The following is an 18,808-nucleotide window of genomic DNA, read 5'->3' on the forward strand; positions in this document are numbered from 1 at the left end:
GGAACATGGGCCAGGAAAGTGGCAGATGAAGCTTGAGCCCAAGTAGAATGGGCTGAGAGGTGGCTAGCCAGAACATGAGCCAGATCATAGCAGGTACGGATGCAGGACGTTACCCAAGATGAAATTCGTTGGGATGAGATCAGCAGGCCTTTCATCCGGTCTGCCACTGCTACAAAGAGCTGAGGTGACCTTCGGAAGGGTTTTGTTCTCTCGATATAAAAGGCAAGAGCCCTGCAAATGTCTAGGGAGTGCAGTTGTTGTTCCTGACGCGATAAGTATGGCTTCGGGAAAAAGACTGGAAGGAAGATGCCTTGATTGACATGAAAGGCCGACACCACCTTAGGGAGGAAGGAGGGGTGTGCTCGCAGCTGTACCTTGTCCTTATGGAATACCGTATATGGGGGGTCAGCTGTCAAGGCCCAAAGCTCAGATACTCGTCTTGCCGAAGTAATAGCGATGAAGAAGGCTGTCTTTCAGGAAAAGTACAGCAGTGAGCAGGTGGCTAGTGGTACGAAAGGAGCACCCAATAAGCTTGGCTAGCAGCAGGTTGAGATCCCAGGTAGTGGTCGGGCATTTGACTTGAGGGTACAAACGTTCCAATCCCTTGAGGAACCTTGAAACTATGGGGTGAGAGAAGATTGATCGGCCATTTTCCCCTGGGTAGAAGGCGGAGATGGCTGCCAGATGCACCCTTATGAAAGAGAACGCTAGGCCCTGTTCTTTCAGGGACCAGAGATAGTCCAGGACAGTAGGAACGGACACCTGCCTGGGGACTGAGTTACGCTGAGCGCACCAGCAGGAGAAACGCTTCTTCTTGGCCAGATGTGTCATCCTAGGCTTCCTACTGCCCAAGAGCACCTGTTGGACCGAGGCAGAGCAACGCAACTCAGACTGGCTCAACCACGCAGCAACCATGCTGTGAGATGAAAAGACTGCAGGTCCGGATGGTGAAGCCTGCCAAACTCCTGGGGCATGAGATCTGGCCAGAGTGGCAGGGGAATCGGGTCTGCCACTGAGAGGTCGAACAACATGGTGTACCAGTGCTGCCTCGGCCACACTGGAGCAATCAGGATCAGGTGGGCACTGTCCCTGTGGAGCTTGAGTAGGACTCTATGAAGGAGCGGAAATGGTGGGAAGGCATAAAGTAGGTGCCTCTTCCACGGGATCAGGAATGCGTCCCAGAGGAAGCCTGGGAAGCGTTCCTGGAAGGAGCAGAACACCTGGCATTTCCTTTTCTCGCGGGAGGCAAAGAGATCTATGTGGGGAAACCCCCACTTCTGGAAAACAGAATGGATGACGTCCGGACGAATCAACCACTCGTGAGACAGGAAGGATCTGCTGAGGTGATCCGCCAGAGTGTTCTGGACTCCTGGGAGAAAAAACGCTACCAAATCGACTGAGTGGGCTATGCAAAAGTCCCAGAGGTGGAAGGCTTCTTGACGAAGGAGGGAGGAGCGTGCTCCACTCTGCTTGTTTATGTAATACATGACCGTTGTGTTGTCCATGAACACTGATACACAGTGGCCTTGGAGATGCTCTCGAAACACCTGGCATGCTAGACAGACCGCTCTCAGCTCCTGCACATTGATATGTAAGGCCAGCTCTTGAGGCGACCAGAGGCATTAAGTGCGAAGGCCCTCGAGTTGGGCACCCCAACCCAGAGATGACACGTCTGTGGTTAGGGCCATTGAGGGTTGCAGTGGGTGGAATGGCATCCCTGCACAGACTAGAGTGGAGTTTAGCCACTAGGTTAGGGGGCCTAGAACCTTCCGGGGAATAGTGAGCACCAAGTCCAGGCTGTCTCTGTGTGGTTGGTATATTGAAGCAAGCCAGGTTTGAAAGGGATGGAGGCTTAGCCTCGCGTGTTTGGTCACGAAGGTGCAGGAAGCCATGTGACCTACTAGGCTGAGGCAGGTGCACACCCACGTTGTCGGGAAGGTTTGAAGACCTCAAATAATTGTAGTCATTGCTTGAAAACGCAACTGCGGGAGGCAGGCTCTGGCCAGATTGCAGTCCAGAACCACTCCGATGAAGTCTATTCTCTGCGTGGGTGTCAGAGTAGACTTCTTTGTGTTGGTCATCAGGTCTAGGCTCCTGAAGAGGTCTTTGACGATGCACAGGTGCTGTGACACTTGTAACTGGGAGGTCCCTCGAATGAGCCAATCGTCGAGATATGGGTAGACGTGTACCTGACGACACCGGAGGGAGACGTGTACCTGACGACACCGGAGGGAGGCGGCGACTACAGCCATGCATTTTGTGAACACACGCGGAACCGCAGAAAGGCCAAACGGAAGTACAGTGAACTGAAAGTGTTGATGGTTGACCACAAAACGGAGGTACCGTCTATGTGGTGGGTAAATTGCGATGTGGAAATGTGTTCTTCATATCGAGGGCAGCATACCAGTCTCCCGGATCCAGGGATGGGATAATGGTCCCCAGGGTTACCATGTGGAACTTCAGCTTTATCATGAATTTATTGAGTTCTCGCAGGTCTAGGATCGGTCGTAGACCACCCTTTCCCTTGGGGATTAGGAAATATCGGGAGTAAAACCCCTTGCCCCTCATGTCTTTTGGTACCTCCTCTCTGGCTCCCATAGCTAGGAGCAACTGGACCTCTTGTAAGAGGAATTGCTTGTGAGAAAGGTCCCTGAAGAGGGACGGGGAGGGAGGGTGTGAAGGCGGGGTTGAAACAAACTGGAGGTGGTATCCCACTTCCACTGTGCGCAGGACCCAACGATCTGAAGTTAGCTGGGACCACGCAGGGAGGAATTGGGAGAGACGGTTGAAAAAGGGAGGAGAAGGATCCAGTAAAGCAACTGGTAGGCCGTCCTGGGGTGTCCCACCAAAACTTCTGCTTGGGCCCCGCTGGTGGTTTAGGGGGCGCCTGATTTTGACCTCCTTGGGGGCCAGATTGCCTCCGACGATTCCCTCGACCACGCCTTCTGCTAAAGTCCTGACACAGCCTAGGCGTGGCGTAAGAACGGTGTGGCTGGGGCCAGAAGGTCCTGCGTTGGGTTACTGGCGTGTGCATACCCAGTGAGCACATTATAATGCAATTGTCCTTCAGACTTTGCAATCTGGGGTCAGTCTTATCTGAGAAAAGGCCCTGGCCTTCGAAGGGCAAGTCCTGAATAATTTGTTGTAATTCAGGAGGAAGGCCTGATAGCTGGAGCCAAGAGATACACCTCATTGTCACTCCTGACGCCAGAGTTCTAGCTGCAGAGTCTGCTGCATCCAGAACGGCTTGGAGGGAGGTTCTTGCTACCTTTTTACCCTCCTCAAGTAAGGCTGTAAATTCTTGACGGGACTCCTAGGGAAGAAGCTCCGTAAACTTCCCCAAGGACACCCAGGTGTTAAAGTTATATCTACTTAGGAGGGCTTGTTGGTTTGCCACCCTAAGTTGGAGGCCCCCGGCCAAGTATATTTTGCAGCCTAGGAGGTCCAGTTGCCTCCTTTGACTTAGGAGCCGGGGCTTGATGGCCATGACGCTCCCTTTCGTTCACTGATTGCACTACTAAAGAGCAAGGAGGTGGGTGAATGTAGAGATATTCATACCCCTTTGAGCGGACCATATATTTTCTCTCTACTCCCCTAGCTGTAGGTGGAATCGAGGCTGGGGATTGCCAAATGGTGTCCGCATTTGCCTGTATGGTGTGGATAAACGGAAGAGCCACTCTAGTAGGTACATCAGTCGATAGGATGTCCACGACAGGGTCCTCTATTTCAGGGACCTCCTCCACCTGTAATTTCATATTCTGAGCCATTCGTCTCAAAAAGGTCTTGATGGGCCCTGAGATCAGTTGGTGGAGGGCCTGAAGAGGATGTTCCCGCCACCATCTCATCTGGTGAGGAGGAAGAGGAAAGGCCCGGGACCAGGGGGTCTTGTGGGAAATCCTGTACTTGAGGAGCGTCATCTGTGTCAGGTGGGACCTGGGTGTCTGCAGATGGTATTGAAGCTTCATCCGTGTCCATGGGGGGGGGCGGCTTACAGTTCCCTCTGGTACCCGATGTTCCAACAGGGCCGACCGTGGAGCCACGGATGAAGCACCTTGGGCTTGGTGGTATGCCCACGGTGTCCAGAAGGACCAGTGATGAGGCCCTTGCTCGTGGCTCTGGCTCTCTGGAAATATACGGCTGGGGACGTCAGAGTCACGCTCCTGAGGATAGGATGCGCTACCAGCCTGTGATGACACTGATGTGTGTCTCGACGGCCACGGTGGTGCCAATGGACCCTGGGAGGGCGCCATGTTCTGGATGGCACTGTATATCCCGCAGTCGCCCCAGACAAAGGGACTCAAGATCCCGGTCGACCTCCCGGCACTGCTACGGTCAAAGGTCCTGGTCTCGCTTGTGGTACCGTTATAGTGGTACCAGGAGCTATAACGGTACCACAAGCGAGACCAGGACCTTTGACCGTAGCGGTGCCGGGAGGTCGACCGGGATCTCAAGTCCCTTTGTCTGGGGCGACTGCGGGATATACAGTGCCGAGAGCGGTGCCGAGAGTCGGATTGGTACCGGGAGTATCTGGCCAGTGAACGAGATGTCGAATGGTGCCATGTGTGCAACCGGTACTGTGATGGAGAGTGGCACCGGGAGCAGGAACGGCGTGATCGAGAGCGTCTGAGAGATGGTGATCTTGAACGACGTCTCTCTGTTGGACCAACGGAGGATGGCCTTACTAGAGCCGGTTTCCCGATGGACTGTATGACCAGCAACAGCAGCGTCGGGGGTTGAGGCCGTGCGGACTCCGTCATGGCAATGAGTTCCCTTGCCGTGGAGAAGGTCTCCGGTGTAGAAGGGAAGGCAAGTTCAACCACAGCATGAGCCGGGGAGCTGTCAGGCACTGGACTCAATGGCCCTTGTGGGACCAGAATTGACAGTGTCACGCTCCGCAGAGCTTCAGTTAGCGGCGCCCCAGTCAATGATGCTGCGACAGATGACGGCACCAGACGATCTGGCTTCGAAGAGCACTTCTTCTGTGGAGCTGAAGCAGCTGGAGCGCTATGTTGCTTCCTGGGTCTCAGGGACAGGGAACGGTGCCGAGCAGATGTCGGTGCCGGTAAGGGTCGGTGCCGGGGCCCCTTCTCAGTACCGGAGCGGTCTGATCAGATGCAGATGTGGCACTTATCGGTAAGGTGGGCTTCCCCTAGGCACTTGAGGCAGGAGTCGTGGGGATCCCCTATTGGCATCTGCTTTTGGCACACCGAGCACGGTTTGAATCCCTGTGCCTTGGGCATGAGCCCGTACCGGGGTGGGGGAAAGGGGCTAATCCCCAATCCCCCCTTAAACAACCAATACTAACTATACACACAATAAACAGCAAAGAACTACGAGTAGCTAGGGACGAGGAGATCAGCAAAGCCATGCTCCACAGTTCCAACGACTGTCACGGTCGGTAAGAAGGAACTAAAGGGCTGTTGGGTCAGCAGGGGTATATATCCAGTGCCATAATGGCGCCACTCCAGGGGGCGACCCAGCCAACCCACCGAGTATTGCTAGGGTAAAAGTCTTCCGACGAACGTGCACACGGCGCGCACACACCTAATTGGAATCAATATGAGCAAGCACTCGAAGAATTTTTGGTGACCTCAGAATGTGGCCACCTACTCTTGCTGGTAGCTGCTATGACAATTTTTCCTGAAATGCTTAAATTAACTTTAGGAAAAGCTAATACCTATGCACACGTGCATGTCCAAATCATAGTAACTTATTTATGCAAGTGTTGGTTTGTTTTTTTTCCCCAAACTCAGTAATAAAAATAACACAGGTTTCAGAGTAGCAGCCGTGTTAGTCTGTATCTGCAAAAAGAACAGGAGTACTTGTGGTACCTTAGAGACTAACAAATTTATTTGAGCATAAGCTTTCGTGGGCTACAGCCATGCATCCGAAGAAGTGGGCTGTAGCCCACGAAAGCTTATGCTCAAATAAAAATAACTGAGTTGTCTCTATTCTTTTCTGGACCCAAACAGAATAGAAAGACAAATAAGGTGCTTTGTATGTTGTCTTTGTTTGTTTAAGACTTGCTAGCTAGTAAGCCTGCTTCTACTTTTCACAGCAGACTTGTTAGCTAGCTGGGAGGCAGCAGAAAGTGATATTAACAAACATATGAATATCACTTTTCACAGCAGATTTACTCAGCCCTGGCAAGCCAGAAGACAAATTAAGCCTTGGATGGGGAGGTGGGTAGGGAGGTGGCTGGGGGTGATGGGGTGGATGGGTGAGGGGTTGGGGGAGGCAGCAAGGACCAAGGGTGATGTGTGAGGGGTCGGGGGACAGAACCTGTGGCCAGATCCCACCGCTGCATGGCTGGAGCCTGCCACCCATCACCCCAGGGCTGGAGCAGAAAGCCTGAGCCCCACTGCCCCAGGGAAGGTGGGGAACTCACACGAGCTTTCTGCTCCTCTGGCATTTGTGGCTCCAGAGGGAGGCAGAGTCCAATCCATCCTGGTGGCCCAGGGGAAGGCCGCTGCTTTGTCCCCCCAATCACCAGCCAGAAGGCTGTGGTGGCAAGAAAAGCCTCTGTTGGCCGCATCCAGCCATGGTGGCCACATTTGAGAAACGCTGATTTAGACAACTGAGGGTGTGGCCTATGAAACTGACTCAAAGTGCTCTAGAAATGCAGAAGTGGGCTATTATTTATATTAAAAGATACAAGTGGAAAGCAGACATAGAATTTGTAAAAATTTACCCCAACAAAACATTTAAAATAGTTAAGGGGATAATCCACTAATACAGCTATAAAAAAACCCAGAAACTATTTAGTTTGTTCCTTAGCCATCTCTTGATTTTTGATTTCTCCACATTACCTTGTTCATAGCCAAACACACAGGGTTCCTTTTGTCACCTCCACACAAAACATGCAATTTTTAACTCTGTCTGTATTGAAGTAGTTAGAAATGTATGTATTTAATTGCTGGGCACACTGAATTGATGCTGCATTGAAGAAGATAGTTAGTTTGTGTATGGTGTAGATTTTTAGTTGATTGTTGTGTTTAAGTGTGTTGCTTCTTTGGATAATTGTTAAATAGCAGCAACTGTTTTAAGTGGAAATTATTTGTAACAATAGTTGGCATTTTCAGAAGCTGCCACCATTTTCAGTGTTTCTAATAGATTTCAGAGGGATAGCTGTGTTAGTCTGTAACAGCAAAAACAATGAGGAGTCCTCGTGGCACGCTAGAGACTAACAAATTTATTTGGGTATACGTTTTGGTGGGCTATAACCCACTAAGAGAGTTATTTAGGTGATGTAGTGAGGAAATGTGATGTTATCTTATTAAATATGACCATGTAGATCATTGTTGCTACCACTCTTATATAACTGCAACAAATCTTGTACAAATTATGTCAAGTAAGGTGTCTATGGAATGGTTATGATTTGCTGAATATGATCATGCTATTTATATGTATGTATCATTTTTGTATTTGAAGTTATGAGCATCTATACCTATATTTCAAATGTTTGCTCCTAGGTAATTAGCCTGCACATCTTGAAGGGACTATTCAAATTAAGTGGCTCATCAAGGAACACTTAACTCACAATGGACCACGGGAGATGCCTATCTACACTTAATGGACTTTCCTGCTGTGACTAAGCAAAATCATTCATGGACATGTTTGCCCATGTGACTCCAAACACCATCTTGCTACCTGTAATTTCCCACTAGCTGTGCTGAGGCCTTTGTTTGAAAAAACCGATTTCCCTCCACCTGGCAGAAGCTATATAAGACCCTGGAAACATCTCCATTTGGCCTCTTTCCTGCTCAAATCTCTGGACTTACACTAATGGGAGCAATCTAACCAAGGGAGTGAGGACCTTCCAATGATTGGAAGCAACCAGAGATTGACTTAAGACAGCAGTTTATTCCATTCACTGCTACAAGCCTGAACCAAGAACTTTGCAATTATTGTATGTATTTGATTCCTTTAACCAATTTTGACTCTCACCTTTCTTTCTATAAATAAAACCTTTAGATTTTAGATACTAAAGGACTGCCAATGGAGTGATTTTTGGGTAAGATCTGCATTATATATTGACCTGGCTGTGTGGCTGGTCCTTTGGGATCAGAAGAACCTTTTATCTGATGAAATTGGTTTTAAAGAACCACTCAAAGTGTTTTTGGTGGTGCTACAAGGACTGGAATACATAGGAAACTGCTTTTCTGACTTCCTGTTAGCCAGTGTGGTGAAACAGAAGTTTACTTTTGTTGCTGGTTTGGCATATCTCATGGGAGAATAATCTCCAGTTTTAGGGTGTGTCTGCCCTATTTTTTGGCAGGTTGTCCGGAATTTGGTATTCTCGGTTGTGATCCATTGAAACATGGTTACAGGAGGTGTGCTGTTATGTTTGTCAGTATCTAGGTTTGTGGCTGGAACTATGTTTGCACGTTTTGTGTGGATTCACAGGGAGGAGACTTGCATTACAGACAAAATTATAAAAAAAGCCAGGGAGAGAAACAGATCCCTTTTGATATAGTGGCAAAGTCCTATAAAATTGCGAGTGGGACATAAGTACACTTTAACTGACATTTCTTATAACAATAACTCAAGCAAAGACATCAAAATTGGGAAAAGATTTTAATTTTTATGCTTTAAAAGTAAAACATTTACTAACCATTTTTTTCTATGTTCTTAAGACAGACGACAGTGTCAGGTAAGAGGCCTTTTTCTGACAAGGCTAACCAATGCTCTGATGTTGTAGGATAGTTATCCAGTACCCATCCTCCTTTTTCTGGAGCCCCAGGAAACCTGTCTTTGTTCTTCTTAGTGAGCTGTTACAAAATGTTGGATTTAGTTGTAAAACAAAATGATATAAATACAATATCAGTGAATTGTTTAGAAAAGCAGACAATACAAATTATTTCTGCATTGTATTAACCTGTTACAGTGTCATTTTTCTTTCCAATAAAGGGTCTTTTTATTAGTTATAGAAAAGATTTGCAACTTATGTGCCTGAATGAAGAAAGAATATAACAGAACAAATGGAGATGAATGTATAAAAATACACTGTAGTTTTCCAAAAATAACTAGAGAACTTAGATTCTGGTCTCAGGAATAAGAGTTACAAACTGGCTAGCAAATCTAAAATAAAGACCCTTGTATAAGCCTCTGGTCATATGAAATATGTAGACCATTATGCAGCTTTGAAACACATCCTAGTGACTTTTTAAGCACTTCTCTGAACTCTTCAGATGCTCATAGAGAAACAAACAGGGTTTAAGCCATTTTGTTACAGCAGTAGCTATTGAGGACTACGATAAATTTTTCTTCTTCTCTGCTCAGAAAAAAAATTCTTTTCTGTGTTTGTTCTTTTTTTACAAGGGTACCCTTGCTTCTCCCTCAAGGGCTAATCTGTGGCATTAAACCATGTCTAATGCACGTCTAATAAACCAACTCCTTTCTAGGAATCTTCAGATATCAGGGAAAATTCAGACCAGCTGTAAAACAGCACTGATTTTTTACCAGATCTGAAGTTAGCACTGTATGTTGGGAGATCCTACCAAATTCAACCATGACAGCAGATGCATTCATGACAGGAGAGCCATATTGTAGCCACACAAACCATATTGTAGATACAGTAGGGTACGTACCTACACAACATCTGAAAAGGAAGACCCAATCCTACAGTCCCTAACTGCTTGATCAGAAGCAGAATTCCAAAGAATTAGATAGAGAGAGGGTGACTGTAGATAAGAGAGTTAAGTCACCAATAACTTCAGTTACAGGTGAGTAATATTGTTTTCTCCTTCATCAGGGTTTTTACTGGAAGGGGAGCTGAAAAATATACCAAACTAAGAAGAAACTGCACAACTGCTTTTCTGAAGCAGGCATCTGACCTATCTTCAGAGTCTAATACTGATCATAAAAAATGTAAACTGAACTTTGTGTTATAGTTTTGCAGATTTCCAAGATTGACAAAATAGTGGTTACACTTTAAAAGCTATGGTAGCTTAAGTGGAATGAGCATTACTCTTCTCAGAAAAGAAAATGCATTAAATACATCCAAATGCAAGGTTATGCACCTAGGTACAAAGAATGTGGAATCCAGAACAGTGAGTGGTTGTGTCACCACCTGCTCTGTAACCCTGCATGCCTCAAATCCTTTGCTGCTATGGCTCACAGCCCAGACAAGTATGCAGTCCTCTAAAGTGTTTGTGTGTTTTGCAGCTGTGATTCAACACTCTGACCCCAGCATTCTGCCTACAACACAAGAGCCCAAAGCTAATCTCTATCACCCAGCTCTCTTAAGCAGAAGTGACCCCAGACACTCCCAGACCTGAATTTCCCCCAAACCATCTTCCATGAAGTGTCCAGTCCCCTCCTGGACCATTCAGAGAAAGAATAATGTTCCTTTGCTCCTTTAAAGAGACAATAACTAGCAGCTTACCATATTAACTGGAGTTATTAATTACTTCTATTCAAATACAGCACTGTGTTGGTTTAGATTAAAAGTAAAAAAAATTCATTAACAAAAGGACATAGGTTAAGTGATGCCAAGTAAAAGAAATAAAGGTAGAGATGGTTACAAGCAAATAAAAGTGAAAATATGCTTTCTAATAGCTAAGACCTAATTTCAACATCTTACAGTCTTTGTTCAAGATTGGTGAGGAAACTATCTTCGGTTCCCAGAGATTTCAACCCCCTTGGCAGGAATGTATCCTGGAAAGTAGTGACTCTGAAAAGGATATAGGAGTCATAATGGACAATCAATTCAACATAAGCTCCCAGTGCAAGGCAGTGGCAAAAAAGGGATAATGTGATCTGAGATGTATAAATAGGGAGTAGGAGAAAGGAGGGGATTTTACTTTTGTATATGGTATTGGAGAGACCTATACTAGTATACTACATCCTGTCCTAGTGTTCACATATTAAATAGTGTATTCAACAATTGAAGAGGGTTCAGAAAAGAGCCACAAAAATTATTTGAGATTGGAAAAAGTGCTTTACAATGAGAGACTTAAAAAGAACATCAAGAGCTTGCCTGGTTACGATGTGTAAGTACCTTCATAGGGAGAAAATACCAGTTTCTAAAGCACTCCTCAAGCTAGCTGAGAAAGGCCTAACAAGATCTGGTGGCTGGAAGCTGAAGCCAGACAAATTCAAATTAGAAGTAAGGAACAAATACTTTTAACAATGACAATGATTAGCCACTGGAATACACTACTAGATGAAGTGGTGGATTCTCCTTCTTTTGATGTTGTCAAAAGAAGCCTGGATGCTTTTCTAGAAGATATAGTTTATCCAGGGATCGGCAACCTTTGGCACGCAGCCTGCCAGGGTAAGCACCCTGGCGGGCCAGGCAGGTTTGTTTACCTGCCGCGTCTGCAGGTTCGGCCAATCACAGCTCCCACTGGCCGGAGTTCGCCACTCCAGGCCAATGGGGGCTGCGGGAAGCGGCAGCCAGCACATCCCTCAGCCTGTGCCACTTCCCGCAGCCCCCGCGGCCAGTGGGAGCCATGATCAGCAGAATCTGCAGACGCGGCAGGTAAACAAACTTGCTCAGCCCGCCAGAGTGCTGACCCTGGCAGGCCACGTGCCAAAGGCTGCCAATCCCTGGCTTAGTCAACCAAAACATATTGGGCTCAATAAAGGGTTAACTGGGTTAAATATTATTGGGGAGGTTAGACTACATGATCCAGTGGTCCCTTCTGGCCTTAAAATCATGTATTTTTGCTATTCTTGAGGATTCTTAACTCAAGCCCCAATTCAAGAAAGCACTTAAGCATATACTTAAGTCTCATTGAAGTCATGGGATTTAAATAGGTGTTTAAAAATAAGCACATGTTTAAGGGCATAACTGAAGCAGGAAGCTTTTCTGCACTGGGGCCTTACACCGTATTCAGTCTCATTGATTTAACAGTAATCCTAGTCTTTTTAGAGTTTGGCCTGGAAGTCTTCTGTTTTAGAAGAAAACAGTGGTGAACCCTCACAGCCTGACCCTAAAATCCTTGCTCGGGCAATCATTGGGGAGTTTTGCCTAAGAACCGAAGAACAAGGCCTTCTAATAATAGATTTAAGAACCTGTCCTAGATTTCTGTGTTACAGCCTTAGCAGTGTAGTAAGAAATAGCCCTCTTAATTCACTATTATAGCTATAACCATCAATACAGTTGCTGAGTACAATGGTATATTGTACTGTACATTGCTTAAGGGTCACGTGGGAGAGATTTAAGCCTTTCTATACTGCTGCTCTGAGATTCCAATAGCATCAGAAGGTTTAAAGAGAAACTAAAACAAAAATGAATATAAAATAAATAAAGTTTGACACTCCTAATTAAAAGGCTACAAATATGACATTCTAAAGTAAGCTAGTCCACAGTATATGTGGGATCAAACAGACTATATAATGTGAAGTATACTAGATTTACATTTCAAATGAACAAAATCTGAAAAGTAAATGTTGCAAGGGAATACATAAAATATTACAAGGAACTTTTAGAAATAATATTTGAATGTTTTAGTACTGTATTTTTACCTCTGTAATGGCTTCCTCTAATGCTTCAGCATATACTTCAGCCAGTAGCATTACTGGAGATTGTGCTGCAATTTTTACAGCTTCTTCTACCAAAACTTGAACTTCTGGGTGATCAGCAGTTACCTCTGACTCTGATGTATCTTCTATTGTGTTTGCAAGAAATTAATTAATATTAAAGATCACTAATATATTACATTTTACACAGTGTTTCTCATCTAAAAGGCTTATGAAGCATTTTATGGATTTTACAAATTAGTGTATACATCCTATAAACAGGATTCATTTAAATGACCTCAAAAATACAGCCAATTCTGAAGAGGAATGCAGCAACACTACACAACAGTTTTGAAGAAGTTATACAACAACATGAATTGAAGAATACTCCCTCCAAATGTATTTAATAATGACAACTGAAGACTGATTTTATGTCTCATTCAAAAGAGAACCTCTTACACAGTACAATGACCCCTAACACCAGAAGGTGGCATTAGTTCAATATTGACTCAGTGAGAAAAGTGATACCAGCAGAATCACCACTACGACTTCCTTTAGCACCCTCAGAGCTTCTCTTGTGGGTTTCTAATCAAAGTGTTAACTGCTCTGACACAGTACAGTATGTTGGAAACAACAAAAATCATAATGCAAGGTGGCACCTCATCGGGGGTAGTAAATTATTTTTTGTTGAGGTCAGAATGTCTTGGTCAAGATATAGTCAAGGTCCAGACTCCAGAGAAAAATAATAAAAAAAATAAGAAGAATAAGAATAAGTTTCAGGGTCTGTTCAAAAGTGGCTGATGATCCAGATGTGACCCATGGTCCATATATTGACCACCCTTGCTATAAACTATGAAGTCTATATTCCCAAAGATGTGTAAGTCAATTACTCACATTGAATGCACAGTGCTAGTCAATCATTCATTTATTGTACAACAGGAATAAAGATCCTAAAATATTTAAACCATTTCAATAAATGAGGATTTCAAGGTAATTAATTTTTCCATATGCCTTGTTCATAAAATAGTAACGAAAATATACTGTGGAGTTACTTTATAAAATGCATGATGTATTGTGTGATCAGTACCATTTGGCAATCAAGATTTTTCATTATTTGTCAGTGTTCAATTTTTGTCTTCCAGAGATCTAAACATCATCAAGATATCTGCATTAAATTATCATCTCTTTGGTCCAGAGAAGACTGGAAAACAGATAATTATAACAATTAAAAATATTAATACCATTTAGTTCTTCTGTGGTTCCTTCTCCATCGGTTCTGGACGTGGAAGTAGCCTCAGTGGTGTCTTTAGTATCCACTATAGTTATCAAATATTATAAACATTAAAAGAATATAATGATTAAAGGAAAGCACATTTTTGTCAAAAAGTAGAAATAATACATTTAGGTAAATTTGCATTTCCTTTGTAGAAATGTCCATGTCACACAATCAGCAGCATATTACAATCATAATGCTACTATAAGAATTATGTTAAACTTGATTATTTTAGTTCAAATTATATTAATATAATCCAGTTTATGGATTAATTTTGTAATTGGTAACTCTTGCACAATTTACTAAGGTGTTTGTGAGATTCAAGTTATGGGTAATGGTAAAATTGCATTTCCACGACATTGCTAACATGGAAACAATACTGCTTAATATTTTGTATGCAATGCCATGTACTCTGAGGTAAGATGGACCTAAATTGTGCTGCAAAGTTTCTAGATACTGTAGTGTTCTGCTGAAAGTTGTGTAACAGTTTCAGATACCTTTTTTAATTTGTGAGTTTTATTGAATTAAATATTAAAAAAAGAATACTCCAGTCAGTACAGTAGCTTTTATGTTATTTATTTTGATACTGAATTCAGAGTTGCTTTTTTATAGTGTTCCAATATTTTCAGTTTTTAATATGTTATAAGTCATCTTTAGGTTTAAAAGTTAACATTAAAATGTGTGAGACAGTTCACGTCACTCAAATCTATTGTTTCAGGCTGGCTGAAAAACTAAGGAAGACTCCACTGCACCTGTTTATATATGGTTCACATTTTTCAAGCTTTTCTTCCCAACCGTGAGGTCTAGAAATATGATTTTTTTAAAAGGAAACTCAGATTCCGAAGCACAACTCTGCAGTTAGAGATGAATTCTCTGGCAAATTATGTGGGTGTGGAATCTGAAGGGCCATGATTATTTATTTGAAAAATTATTTTAAGTTATTCCACATACTTATACAAAGTGTTCACAGAGAGATCATCCACTAAACATTCTTCCACAGTCTAGCACAAGCCCCCACTCAGCATATTCAACTGGATATTTCATCATATTGTAATGTCTTTCAGTGATAGAGGAAAAATCATGGGCTAAATTGGTCTAATTCCACTGAAATATTGGAATGGAAATCCAATTCTGGAAATCCAAAAAGTTAGGTTTCTAACACAACATTGACTCAATCACATGGCACTCCACTCAAAGACTGCTGAAATCAATGAGAGTCATTCTAATTCTGCAATGGGAGTTGGTTTGGATAGGACCTAAACACATCAGCCACACTATCAGAGGTTCGTTCACCTGCACATCTACCAATGTGACATATGCCATCATGTGCCGGCAATGTCCCTCTGCCATGTACATTGGCCAAACCAGATAGTCTCTACGTAAAAGAATAAATGGACACAAATCAGATGTCAAGAATTATAACATTCAAAAACCAGTTGGCGAACACTTCAACCTCCCTGGCCACTTGATTACAGACCTAAAAGTCTCTATTACAACAAAAAAACCTTCAAAAACAGACTCCAATTTGCAAATTAATTCCAATTTTGCAGTCTCTCATTGGACACCATTAAATTAGGTTGGAATAAAGACTGGGAGTGGATGGGCCATTACACAAAGTAAAACTATTTTCCCAATGTTTATCTTCCCTCCTCCCCTTCCCCCAGTTCCTTATATCTCCTTGTCAAGTGCTGGAAATGGGCCATTTTCATTACCACTACAAACAGTTATTTTTCTCTCTCTGTGTGTGTGTGTGTGTGTGTGTGTGTGTGTATCTATCTATCTTCCTTCTGTATTTTTCACTACATGCATCCGATGAAGTGAGCTGTAGCCTGTGAAACCTTATGCTACAATAAATTTGTTGGTCTCTAAGGTGCCACAAGTACTCCTATTCTTTTTATGGTCCATCCTGTGCTCTTTTGTATACAATGAGTTAGGGAGACTTTCCTTATTCAAGTATTTACTTGTACTTTGAATTGGATAGTGTTTTTCAAAAGCTTATAACACAGGCTAAAATTCCACCCAGCTTTGTTGTGCTCATGTGCCATACCAAGAGAACATGGCCAGAGAATGAAGTTATTTAAAAACTCTGGTTATTAAAACACTGAAGGCATGTTTCAATCATGTTTTTTAAATACTCATAACTTGTCAAGTTTTGAGAATTTAAAAAAAACATAGTAGATTTTGACTAGGCCACCAAAAACACATGTCCAATCTAGGGACTCTGTCCCTGACAAATTTCAAGTTCTAGCACCTCAATGAGAAGAGTTAAAAATAATGAAAAAAAATTTAAATTTTTTTTTAATAACATCAAAAGGTGTATTCCCGCTCCCCTACCCCCACCGTCTCTTCAGTCTCAAAAGCTGCTGAACCATTTTGGCTCAAAGTTTCAGAACATTTCATTCTCAATCATAAACAAGACATGAAAAATAATAAAACCAAAAGATTAAAGTTTGAGTAAGTTATGAGCAACTGACAAAGGCCCTATAGAATACTAAATGCCTAGGGGAAAAAAAAATGGTTACCTACCTTTCCATAACCTTTGTTCTTCAAGATGTGTTGCACATGTCTATTCCACTGTAGGTGTGCATGCAACTTGAGCACAGTTATCATAGAATTTCCCTTCAGCAATACCCACTGGGGAAGCACAAGGGCCCGCTGGTCCCTGACGCCACTGCATGCAGATATAAAGGGCAATGTTGCCCCCAGACTCCATCAGTTCCCAATGGAAAGACTCCAATAGAGAGGGGAAGGAGGCGGACAGGTTATGAAATGGACACGTGCAACATATCTTGAAGAACAAGTTATGGAAAGGTAGAGAACAGTTTTTTCTTCAAGTGATTGCACATTTCCATTCCACTGTAGGTGACTCTATGCAGTTCGAACTGAAAGTGGGCTTGGAGTCTACTTGGACGAGTGGTGCTACAATCCTTCTTCAAATCTGGCATTGGCTTTAGACTAATGAGAGATGGCATAGCGAGAAGCAAATGTATGGAGTGATGATCAGGTTGCTACCCTACAGATATCCAGAAATGGGAACATAAGTGAGAAAGGCTGCAGAAGTCACCTGAGACCTGGTGAAGTCACCCATCAGTTTACTTGGAGGTGCAACATCAGCCAATTGGTAGCATAAACCAATTCAGATGAAAATCTAGGCAGAGATCCTCTGGGTGGAGACTGGGTGGCCCTTTATCTGAAATCACGATGAAGAGTTGAGATGAAGACCTGAATGGTCTAGTCCGATCCTGGTAAAAAGCAAAACTCTAACATCTAGAATATGGAGTTTTTCCTTCTTCTTTACTTGAATGGGGCTTTGGAAAGAAAGTTGGTAAAAAAAAAAATCACTCAAGTCATGTGAAATTTGGAAACCACTTTAGACAAGAATTTAGGGTGAGGTCTAAAGAAAATTGTATAAAAAGGCTCTGATACTAAAGCCTGCAGCTCCTCTACTCTCTTAGGTGAGGATATAGCAACCGAAAGCCACCTTCAGAGACAGGTGTAACAGAGAATAACTCATTAGCAGCTTAGACGGGGGACCCATCAACTTAGCATGCACTAAATTCAAACCCCACTGTGGAACCAGGCTATGAACCTGAGGGTATAATATGAGCAAACCCTTCAGAAATCTGATGGGAATTGGATTTGAAAAAGTTGATCAGTTATCCGCAGTAGGGTGGAAAACAAACAGCTGCCAGATGGACTCGGATGGAAATAACAGCGAGGATTAGCTCTTTCAAAACTACAGATAGTCCAAGAGATGGCAAATCGGAGCTTGAGCTGGGAGGATGCCTCTTTGTATGGACCAGATGCAGAATGTCTTCCATTTAGTAAGGCAAGTTGAATGTTTTGAAAGGGATAGTATAAGGTGGGTCTGTCATGAGAGCTGCTAGTTACCATACTCTCCTGGCAGATAATGGCCACTAGGAATGCAACCTTCATAGAGAGGTGTAGTAACGAGCATGTAGCCATGGGAGTGCAATCGTGCTTCCCCTTAACTGTTTATATAGAACATACAAGCTACATTGTCTGTAAAAATCTGTACCATTTTGTTTTTGATTAGTGGTAGGAAGTGAGAACAGCTTGTAGTTCCAGCTGGTTGATATGAGATGGGACTCTGCCGTAGACCATTGGCCCTGTATAGAGTGTGTTTTCAGATGTGCCCTCCAGCCTAGGAGGGAAACGTCCATGGTGATAGTGAATGATGGTGGACTCTGTAGGAATGGCACCCCTCCCACCCTGCTGACATTGTCTGGATTGGTCAACCTTAAAAGGGAATCCTGGACTGTATTGGGCATGCTGATGAGCTTGTTTAGGTTGTGCCTATGTGGGACATAATTTGTATGGAGCCGGGCTCATAGATACCGAATGTGTAGTCTTGCATATCGGACAATGAAGGTTGTGGCATCCATGTAGCCTAGGATTTGTAGGCAAGTTCTGCAGACACTTGCGGGCAGTTCTGCACTGTTGAGATCAAGGCGGTTAGAGTCAGAAAGCATTTTGTTGGTAGGGAAGCAGTTGCTTCAAGGGAGTGAGGTCTGCTCCAATGAATTCTGGGCATTGGACAGGTATTAGAATGGAATTTTATATGTTTATGTGAAGTTCTAAGATAGGGAACATATTTATCGTACATTGGGTGGTGTCTGTAGCTATGTATAGTGTTGATGCTTTCAGCAGACAGTTGTTTAAGTATGAGAATGTCATGATTCCCTCTCTGCATAGGTAGGCAGTTACTATGGCTAGTACCTTTGAAAATACCCAAGGTGCAGTGGAAAGGCCGAAGGGTAGAACATTGTACTGGAAATGGTCCTGTGCTATTGTAAACTGTAGGAATTTCTGATGAAAGGAATGGATGGATATATGAAAGTATGCATCCTGGAGGTCGAGGGTTTAGAACCAGTCCTTGCTCTCTAATGCTGGGATTATGGTTCTTAGTGTGATCACTCTGAATCACTGTTTTCCAAACTTGTTGAGTCACCAGAGATTGAGAATAGGTCTCCAACCTCCTGTTTTTTTCCTGTGTGAGAAACTAGTGGGAACAGAACCCCTTCCCTCTGTACTTGATTGGTATGG

General features: G+C 43.6%; 1 protein-coding gene across 7 annotated transcripts in view; it reads right to left on the reverse strand.

The window, feature by feature from the left end:
- AK9 (adenylate kinase 9) overlaps positions 1 to 18,808 on the reverse strand; it is a 253,414-nt gene that overhangs the window by 161,548 nt on the left and 73,058 nt on the right. For all 7 annotated transcript variants that reach the window (XM_030556086.1, XM_030556085.1, XM_030556087.1 and 4 more), the window contains 3 exons: positions 13,710 to 13,784; positions 12,475 to 12,617; positions 8,615 to 8,771 (listed from right to left, as the gene is read on the reverse strand). In XM_030556086.1, the coding sequence (XP_030411946.1) occupies positions 8,615 to 8,771; positions 12,475 to 12,617; positions 13,710 to 13,784 (375 nt within the window). The remainder of the gene's footprint in view (positions 1 to 8,614; positions 8,772 to 12,474; positions 12,618 to 13,709; positions 13,785 to 18,808) is intronic.

Source organism: Gopherus evgoodei, chromosome 3, assembly GCF_007399415.2.
Source record: "Gopherus evgoodei ecotype Sinaloan lineage chromosome 3, rGopEvg1_v1.p, whole genome shotgun sequence".
Classification (NCBI taxonomy): domain Eukaryota; kingdom Metazoa; phylum Chordata; order Testudines; family Testudinidae; genus Gopherus; species Gopherus evgoodei.